General features: G+C 37.2%; 1 protein-coding gene, 1 non-coding gene and 1 pseudogene across 2 annotated transcripts; 1 reads left to right on the top strand and 2 right to left on the bottom strand.

The window, feature by feature from the left end:
* Positions 1 to 19: 19 nt before the first annotated feature.
* Positions 20 to 3,073, bottom strand: LOC110414717 (pentatricopeptide repeat-containing protein At1g56690, mitochondrial pseudogene; annotated as a pseudogene).
* Positions 3,074 to 3,285: 212 nt separating this feature from the next.
* LOC110414720 (GDSL-like Lipase/Acylhydrolase superfamily protein) lies at positions 3,286 to 6,424 on the bottom strand. Its single transcript, XM_021426095.2, has 5 exons — positions 6,022 to 6,424; positions 5,383 to 5,571; positions 4,535 to 4,695; positions 3,878 to 4,142; positions 3,286 to 3,786 (listed from the first exon to the last, which is right to left on the bottom strand). The coding sequence occupies exons 1-5, from the start codon at positions 6,299 to 6,301 to the stop codon at positions 3,554 to 3,556; spliced, it is 1,128 nt and encodes a 375-aa protein (XP_021281770.1). The 5' UTR covers positions 6,302 to 6,424; the 3' UTR covers positions 3,286 to 3,553.
* A 2,600-nt stretch (positions 6,425 to 9,024) lies between these two features.
* LOC110415674 (uncharacterized) lies at positions 9,025 to 9,682 on the top strand. The gene is made up of 2 exons (XR_016351168.1): positions 9,025 to 9,155; positions 9,355 to 9,682. It is a non-coding gene; the product is annotated as an uncharacterized LOC110415674 (transcript).
* The last annotated feature ends 239 nt before the right edge of the window (positions 9,683 to 9,921 follow it).

The raw sequence follows: 9,921 nt of genomic DNA, 5'->3' as shown, positions 1-9,921 counted from the left end.
TTTTTTTTTGAAACTGCAAGCATTGTAATCTGTTATGCATGGATGTTATACAAAGAACTAACTACCAAACATAGGAAGATTAAATTTTGAGGATATATACCAAAGAATACCAAAATCGGAGTTGTGCGCTTAAATAACATAGAAAATCAGAAACATGCCTAAACATGAGTAAAATAACATCCTTTTCCCTTTTTTTGTAAAAATTCCGGAAGTAGATTTGGTCGAGAGAATGCGGTATGCAACATCCTCTTCCACAGGTGCCATCCCACATGTCATACGTTAAAAACCATTATAAAAGTCTTTGGCATTGCAGCATGAAGTTAATACAAAGCAGTTGTGTGTGCAGGTTTGAAGGCAGATCTGCAAACATTCTATAACAAATGTTTCAGTCGAGAAACTAGACATTTACAGAGCCCACCGATGACATGAATCACAATTTGCTTTCACTTGTTCTTTTTGAAAAGATAAATAATATGAACCTTGAACTCAAGGATATCACCACCCGCCGGAACCAATATCATCTGAATAAAGGCAGTCTGGTATTGTGAGTTGTAGGTGCTGCAAATCTTAAGCGTGACACCAATGACGGGTGCGCTGCTGGGGTATGGATGAATATTGCCTCAAGACCAATTTGTACTTGAATCCGCTAATTACATTACAAGCTAGTCTATTACCAGTAGTCGCTGCAAGAACAGAAGCCATCCTTAAAATGATGGAATCTATTAGCATCTCTCAAAATGATCTCTCTCCCGGTTACTTTTGCTATTAATTTAATTGCATTGTGGCAATCTCCACAAACACGAAGATTTTTCATGACACGAATAGGCATCTCTTTAGGCACCTTCGACAATCCATAAGCCACAGCCAATTTCTCACTGTGATACCTCAAGCTATACAACTTTTCTTCCTCATCAACATCATGCAGCACAAAACTACCATCAGGACAATACCCAGCTTCTCTCAACAACACACCTAATTTTTCCAACCTCCTCATGATCATTGCATGCTCAGGATGTGACCTGCTATCACCTGTAGTGAACATATGTACTCTTTTCTCTACCTCAATCCAGCTAGAACCAGGTGATTTCTTCATACACCTTGCCCTCATATTTTTTCTCAGCTCTGAAACATCACTCCATTTATGTTGAGATGCATATATATTCGACAACAGGATGTAGGGACCAGCATTTTCAGGCTCAAGCTGTAGAAGCTTCTTTGCTGCAACTTCAGCGAGATCCAACTTTCCATGGGTTCTACAGGCCCCTAATAGAGAACCCCAAACAACAGCATCTGCCTCCACTGGCATTTTTTCAATTAAATTCATTGCCTCATTTACCTTGCCTGCTCGGCCAAGCAAATCCACCACGCAAGCATAATGCTCAGTTTTTGGTTCCACCAGATATTTGGATTTCATCAACTCAAAGATTTCAAGCCCTTCTTTAACCTTCCCAGTGTAACTACAAGCTGTGAGAACTCCAACAAAGGTAATATCATCTGGCATCATTCCAGTAGAAAACATTGATTGGAAAATCCATAAAGCTTCCTCACCTAGACCATGCTGGGCATAACCACTGATCATAGAATTCCACATAACAATATCCTTTGAAGAAAACCTATCAAAAACCAGCTTTGCTTTTACAAGATCACCACACTTAATATACATTGTAATCAAAACAGAGGCAACATATACGTCAACATCAAATTGTGACCTCACCAACTGGGCATGAACCTGCCTACCATGATCCAAACTTGCCAAGCTGGCACAAACAGAAAGAATGCTAATCAGAGATGGAAAATTTGGCCTAATCCCCTCTGTTTGCATTAATATGAACAGATCAAGTGCTTTCAATTCAAATCCTTTCCTCTCGTAAACCTTAATCATTGCACTCCATGTCCCATAATCCTTCACCTTCATTTCATCAAATACCCTCCTTGCTTTTGTCACCTCTCCATTGTGGCCAAACCCAAGAATCAAAGCATTGCATGTGAGAACTGACTTCACCGGCATTGCCTCAAAAAGTTCCCAAGCTGCTTCTAACCTTCCACACTGTGTATAACCCATCAACATAGCTGTCCATGACACCTCATTTTTCTCAGGCATCACTTCAAAAAGCTTCCTAGCAATATCCACACGATTATTCTGTGCATACCCTGTAATCATAGTAGTCCAAGATATAACGTTTCTCCGTGGCATCTCATCAAAAATCTCTCTTGCTTCACTCAAATGTCCTTCTTTACAATACCCCGCTATCATGTTAGTCCTAGCGACCACATCCTTTTCCGGCATCATATCATACAACCTACGCGCCTCATCAATCCGACCCTCTTGAATTAGTCCGCCTAACATCACCGTCCATGAAACCACATTCTTTTCGGGCATCAACCAAAACAATGATTCTGCCTCGCACATCATACCCTCTTGAACATACCCCCGAACCATGGCAGTCCATGAAACTACATTGCGTTCCGGCATTTTATCAAAAACTTTCCTAGCTTCACCAACCATTCCATTTTTCACATACCCAGCAATTAAATTATTCCAAGAAATGGTGTTTTTCTCCGCCATTTTGTTGAACAGAAGCTGAGCTTCATTGGGCTGGTTGTTCTGAAAGTAGCCTGCGATGATTGAGTTCCAAGTATCGATTGTTTTGTTGGGTAATTCATCGAAAACTTTACGGGCACTCTGGATTTGACCCACACGAGCAAATTGGGCAATCCGAGATCTGGGTACCACCGTATAGCTCGTAGAATACGCTCTACATGTGTTTAACAGTAACCGCATAGATGAATAAGAAAGATTTGATCTTTTCTCAAAAGCTGAAATGAAGTTCAAAACTTTTTGGTAGAGACCCAGTGCCGGTAATCATACCACAAGGTGCTACCTTTACGTTAGCAGGATTGATAAAGGAAATTTAGCTTGAGAGAGGAGAGAGAGCTCAGAGCAGGGTACCCAATTCTTGGCTTAAGATGCTATGCAGGAATAACTTTATCCAAGCTGGACTCTGGAGATCGGAAACACGAATGAAGACAGGTTTCCTAGATTCACGCGGCGCGGAAAACCGTTCAACTAGAACTGTCCGTCTTTTGTCCGTATTGAATTACAAAAATAAACCCACTTTTTTTATTAATATTAAATTTATTTTAGTAAACAAACTGGTAATAATAATTTATTGTTGTATTTTTTTTTATTAATTTCTTAACAAAAATTAAATCCCCAATTTTACAAAAAAAAAATTTGAATACTAGCACTAGTTACTAAACTAATAAAACATGTATACAAATTGATTATTATTGCACTATAAAAGAAATAATTTATTTAAAGGCAGAGATTCTTTTAAAGACAAAATCCAAATGAACCCATCAAACTAGTTGAGATTTCTCAAGTAGCCAGAGACGGGGGCATATGCACGTATTACAGTGTTCTTAGACAAAGACATCACTTGCACAAAGATGATCATCCATTTAGAAAGCATTATTACAAGAGAAGGCCAATGAAAAAAACCTTGGAGTTACATGAACTGCCTGCGCAGATATGTTGTCTATGTACGTATGATCAGCTGCGGCAAAAGAAATCGAAGGTGGTGCGTGGTGAAGAATAAGCTGTGGAAAGTACTCTTGATGCTATAATGGAGTTAGCTGCTTCAGTGTAATGGATCCCATCCCAGCTTAGGAACCGAGATCCTTCATTGCAAACCTGGTAGCCAGGCTGACCGCAGGTCACTCTGATGTTGTAATTGTATGGAGGTCCTCCAGAGCCACAACATGCCATCAAGGGACTTGAGAAACCTGCGTTGTAATAAAAGACTGATCAAAATAATGATATCTTTACCACTGCTGCCTGCCTGATGATTCAAAAGAATATCTCATCTTGACTTACCATATTTACTGGAGTTGGCAATGAGGTCATACTTGATGGCATATATGTCTACATAGACTACAGTAGAATCTGCCAGCTCAGACCTCAGCTCTTGGCACAAAAGGCGCAGTGCTTCGTTGAATAATAGTGCCGCAGAATTATAACTGGAAAGACAACCATGTGGATCCAAATCTTTCTTTTGAACTAACCAAAGTTTCTGAGGGAGACAGCCCAATGGTCCTGTGTTGTGTATCCAGAATTTCCTTCCCCCCTGATTATATAATGTCTAAAACCAACAGAAATGGAAAATTATTATCAGAAACAATTAAATAACCTATTCATTTCCATACGGGTAGCAAAGTAAACATGAAAACTACCAAGAGTTAAAAGGTTATTAAACATGAAGACTAAAAAAATCATATGTTCATGCTATCTACTTCCATTCAGACTTCTAAGATTTCATTATATATCATATATTTATATTAAAGGAATAATCATGTCAACAACCAACACAATGGCTAATATATTTTGAATTCGATGGCTCTTTGTAGAGTTTGAAACATTAATGTTAATTGGAAACCGTGTGGAAGCAGCATAATGATAAATTGAGATTCCAAAAGGAGAAGGCAGAATGGTGCTACCTTTCTACATATCTCTTGCCAAGATTACTGAACTCACCTTTACAGCATTCTTTATTTCCGTAATGATGGACGGAATTCTTTTGGTTACTTGCACGTAGGATAAGTTTTTGTCAAACGAGTCAGCAATGTCATTTTGCCCAATATCGATGATGTAAAGTGCATTCCGGAATCCTTCCTCATTGATCAAATTTCTTGAACCTAAAAAAGGCAAGTCCGGTTACTACAATTGGCTCATTAATTAGACAAAAGAGTGCACGCTACATAAAAGTTCTCCCAGTGATTAATTACAGGTATAAATCTACAGTATGTTACCATTACACTCTAGAGACATCTCGAAAACTCTCCTACTATTCATTATGCATACTCATAAAGAACCATATTTCCACCCTTCCAAGTGTAATTTCAGAGGTTAAATTACTAAACCTTGATTTATGATTTGTCATATTATGGAGTGTAAAATCAAGCCAATGAAAAGTAAAAGAAGATGATAAGTTTGCTTTGTAGGGTCATCTCTTTTCTTCTCAATTAATCAACAAAGAACACAGAACTTGCATTTGATAATAACTTACCAAAGAATCCTTCTAATCTAGATAGCTTAGAAATATAAAAGATTAACAAGCATCACCGTGTTACATAACTTAGAGAACAGATGTAAAAAATTCATGTTCGATGCACCAGCAACCATGAAACATCCAATGTACCCAACACATACTGATAAGTGATACCTTATAGGCTAGACTCTAGAGTGAAGAGTTCATGTAACATAGAACAATCCATCCGATAACTTGTTTCATCCGGTTAAATGAATCACTTCACACACACCAGTCAATTTAATGTGTAATATACCATGTATGGACGAGAAAAAACAGTGAACAAGAACATTACCAGCATTGACAAGCTCAAGGGAGCGGGCCTTGAAGTGAAGAAACTGCATGATCTGAATGTTTAAAGAAAAAGGGAGATATTTTGGCAGGGTAGAAGAGCCCACGACTGCAAAGTTTGCACCATTTGCGAACTTGGACCCGCCCAAAGAGTCCAGGTAGGGGCTTAGATAACTTGCATTCAAACTTTGGCCTGCATTCATGTAATCACATTCACATGTAAATCTTGCCATCCACAACCATATAATATGATATCTCCAACCTTGGAAACAAGACAAGATCTCTCTATTATCGTGTCAGAACACCGGATGCTGATGGGGTATTCTATATAATAATATTAAAAAAAATGAGCAACAAAAAGTAGACAAGCGATTAAAAATTGGGTCCCACATTTATTGGATAAATCAAAGGAGGAGCAGACAACGAGGAGAGGAAAGGACTGATTGGTTGGCACCGTCAAGAAATCAGAGCTGGGGTCACTACCAGCTGAACACCGCTTGGCTTTACCTTGCTAATTATGCACCACAATAAGTACACTAAAACTAGATATGATCAGCTGATTTCCCACCGTTGATGAGCATACTCTGTCACTTAAAGCAGGGAAGAGTAAATAAAAAGGTGAGTGCAGAGCCGCAGTACTTACAGAGGAAGTCAATGAGGAGGCGTCCGTCAGACAATCTTCCAGTTGATCTACGGAAAAAGGAACGGCCATTGGGAAGATTGATAGGGAAACCAAGACCAGAAGCAAGTCCACCGGTGTCTGAGTTGGAATCACCGAAGTTGAAGATGATGGGCTGGTTCTTGCATTGGGAAGCAACCGCGTGTGAAAAGGAAGCCAAGAGCAATGTGGAAAACAACAAGGAGAAGCAGAAGAAGAAGATGGGGTGATGGCAAAGTAGTGAAAGAGAAAGTGGAGAAGCCATGATGAGCGTAACAAAGCTAGCTAGAGATGAAAAGGACTTGCCACTGTTGCCTTGTTTACTTTTGCTTTCATCGCCTGGATAGGGTTGGGCTTTTGAGGCCCATATGGGCAAATCTATGGCCCTTTTAGATTGTATTTGGCCTTTTTGGGGTTACTAGTTGGGCCTGTTAGTTTAATTAAAAATAATGTAGATATTAGTCACCAAATCTTGACCCGGCCCGAATTCAATAATATAAATTTTTATATATTTTTTTAGGAAAGAAAAAATTTATTAAACTTTAATCAGACGAGAAAAACAAATCTCCAACATATTATTCGATAATAACTTTCTAGTATCTAACGAAAAGACATAGTCATTATTTATGTGAAAATCTTTATTTACCATACAATTGATTATTATATTATCTTTTTTGAAAATGTATCGCATATTAACTTTTTACTGTTTTTGAAAAAATTAATGAACGGCTTGAATTTAGGTCCGAAGTAGAACAAGGGTGACCCCTAAAAGAAGTAATGGCTTGCATAACTAACTTACTATCAATCTATAAGTCAATTTTTAATTTATAAATTAAAATAAAAAAGTGATACCTACATTAAAAACAATTCATCATCTATAAAGGATTTTACCATGTCTAAGTTGAAGCTCGTGATTGGGTTTATCACATAGTTTGGGGACAGTGATGTTTTATGTGTCTTTGTTTAGTTTACTTGCACAAGTATACAAATCCGTGATGAAATTTCCTAACCTGGGACTTGTTAATAATTGGACAACAACAACAATGAGGTGGTGTTCTAATCTTCTTTTTCTTGAATTATGGTAGCAATTAATTCGTCTTAAAAGAAGAAAGAGAAATGTGATAGCAATTTGTTAACACATGGAATTTCATATATTAATGCTATGCTTATAATGGGTATCCATTTTGGAAAATGATAGGAAAAAACCATTTAATTCAATCATTGATTAATTATAAACCAATCTTCAAGTAATATATATTAATGTAAAATTGATTCATGTTCATTTATTATATATTTTCCATTACAAAATAAAAAAAAATTTATAATATTATTCTTAGCATTAATTGTGAGTATGAGAGGTATCGAAGATTTAATGTGAATTCTCGACGGATTTTTTGACCAAGGTCTCACAATTATACAATTATTGGAAGAGAAACAATAATTGGAACAAATAATTCCCATTCTAATCAATGGTATGGGTATATATATATATATATATATATATATATATATATAATATTTTTTTTTTCAAATTGCACGTATCTTTTTTCTGTATTTGAATCAAGTACGATTTTCTTCTTCTAAAACAATACAATCATTTCGTGTTGTCCATTTCTTTTCTCGAAAACATTAAATGCTTCTCTCTGTGATAATGTTTATCAAATATATATATATATATATACGCACATGAAATATGAATACAACAAATTTTCAGATTATTACAATATTATTAATTATGTTGTTTCAATGATTACTTCAATTATGATCACAAAACTTTAACAATTTTTTCGTTTAATTATAACACAAATCGAATTATATCATGACTGTATAAACATGATAACGGTCTCATTATTTATTGTCAATTGATTTTACTCATAGCCTTTTTAAAACCAACCATTCGGGTTAAGTACGTCACAACGTGGCGGAAATACGAAGAAACTTGGAAAAAAGGGGCAACCACTAAATATAGTGACGATGGAGAGAGATCCCACAATCAAACCCTTTTTCCATTTGTGCAAATAATGATGCTTCTGGTGATATGCTGATGCAAATTTGCACACACATGACAAAGCATGAACAAATTGACAAGCATGTTGATCACCACCTTTTTCTCTTTAGAGAAAAAGAGAGGGAAACCCAATCAGAAGGATCAGCTCTCATGCAAAACCCATCAAAGGAAGAGACACTGATCATTAAATCACGTTGGATTTGTATGGAAGAAAGGAAAGAAAAAGGATGTGGAGTCTGAAGTTTGAAACCCCAAAGATCAGATATGTCTAAAAGGAACATTTATTTTAAGGAGATTGTTGCATTCAAGACTCAAGGTATTGCACGCCCTTTAATTAATGGGACACTGTGATCCACATTTTCAGTACAGTTGGCTTTACCTACTTTAACCTGTTTGAAGATTTAATGGAGTTAGCAGAGACCATTTACTGCAGATCCTTCTTCAAGAAGTTGACTTTGAAGGGGAGTGCTTTTCTCTCCAGGCGTGGGTGGATGCCATGCAGATTGATGAGTTGTAACAACCACAGAGGATTGGACCCCACAAAAGGGATATCAGGGGCAGCGTCCCGGTTTTTGTTGCAGCTGACGGTGCAGGAGGCAATTTTCTTGCTTCAAGTTTCTTTGAACGTAGCCACAGCTGCCAAAGCCTCAAGACAAAAACAAAAACTGAAAGCAACTTTATTTCTCAAAGTCGTGGCAACCATTTGTCCGATGCAGTGCCCAGGTGTTGCAAGAAATCCTCAACGGTTTCTCTTCTTTCATGCAGGAATTTCTTTCGCTTTCTGTTTGAAACTCTTGCGCCCTCTATATATCTACAGGAGGGGCTTCCCATTTCACATTATAATCCATTTCTCAATCCAGCTTTCCAACGTTTTCTTTAACTCTCTAAGGAGCTGTACCTAGTGCTACATCGGGCTCCAGAGGATTAAAGAAACAATGTTGGCTGATTTCATGCCATTCTTGGCCAATGTTCTAGTTCAACTAGGCTATGCAGGCATGAACATCACATCAAAGCTGGCCATGGAATCTGGAATGAAACCGCTTATTCTTGTTGCATACCGGCAAATCTTTGCCACCCTTGCCATCGCCCCTTTTGCCTATTTCTTAGAGCGGTAATGATTTGTTTCATCAAGAACAAGAACCCTTTTTCATGACGTTACCACCTCTTTAATTTGGCCATTTCATTTCTTGTTTTTGAGATTCTCATGATTTCATGTGTTCATGCATAATATATACTTTTATTCTTCACATCAGGATTAGTCAATCTTTCTTTTTTTATTCCTTGAATTTTCTTTTCTTTATGTTAAATAGATTAACCTTTCTTGAAGACTATTTCCTCAATGAAATGGAATGGAACACCAACAAGGGCAGGTATTCGTGTTTGGTTTCTAAGAAACTGCAGGAAAAGAACCAAGGAATAAGACAGGAAAAAAACAAAAGGCTCTATCTATGATGAAGCTGTAGTTTAAGTCACAAAGAGAGAGCACTGTTAATTGCTGAAAGGAGATGTACTTGATTTGCAACTGCCTTGGAAAAAGTTTGTTTAACTCCATGCATGGCTGCCAGGTCATTTTGTCTAACGTTCTAGCAAGTATCTTCAGAAGTAATTTGCATTAATTCAGAGCTTTATGAAAAAAGGTTTACACTGGTTAATAGCAGCAGCTATGCGTGGTTTCCATGTATTTTCACCTCTACATTTTACCTTTTTTCTGCTAATTTCCTGCCTAGTTCCAGGCTGCATGTTAATCTGTCACACTTTTTATGCAGGAAAACAAGACCCAAGATCACTAAGCATATTCTTTTCCAGATTTTCTTGTGTTCACTGACAGGGTAAGTCTTTTGCTCGCATTCTTTTCACTTCAAAAAAAGTTAATACAG

The sequence above is a fragment of the Theobroma umbraticum genome, unplaced genomic scaffold (genome assembly GCF_002168275.2).
Source record: "Theobroma umbraticum cultivar Fairchild unplaced genomic scaffold, ASM216827v3 scaffold_147.0, whole genome shotgun sequence".
NCBI classification, from domain to species: Eukaryota; Viridiplantae; Streptophyta; class Magnoliopsida; order Malvales; family Malvaceae; genus Theobroma; species Theobroma umbraticum.
The sequence above is the reverse complement of the archived record's forward strand: the minus strand, read 5'-3'. Positions and strand labels throughout refer to the sequence as shown.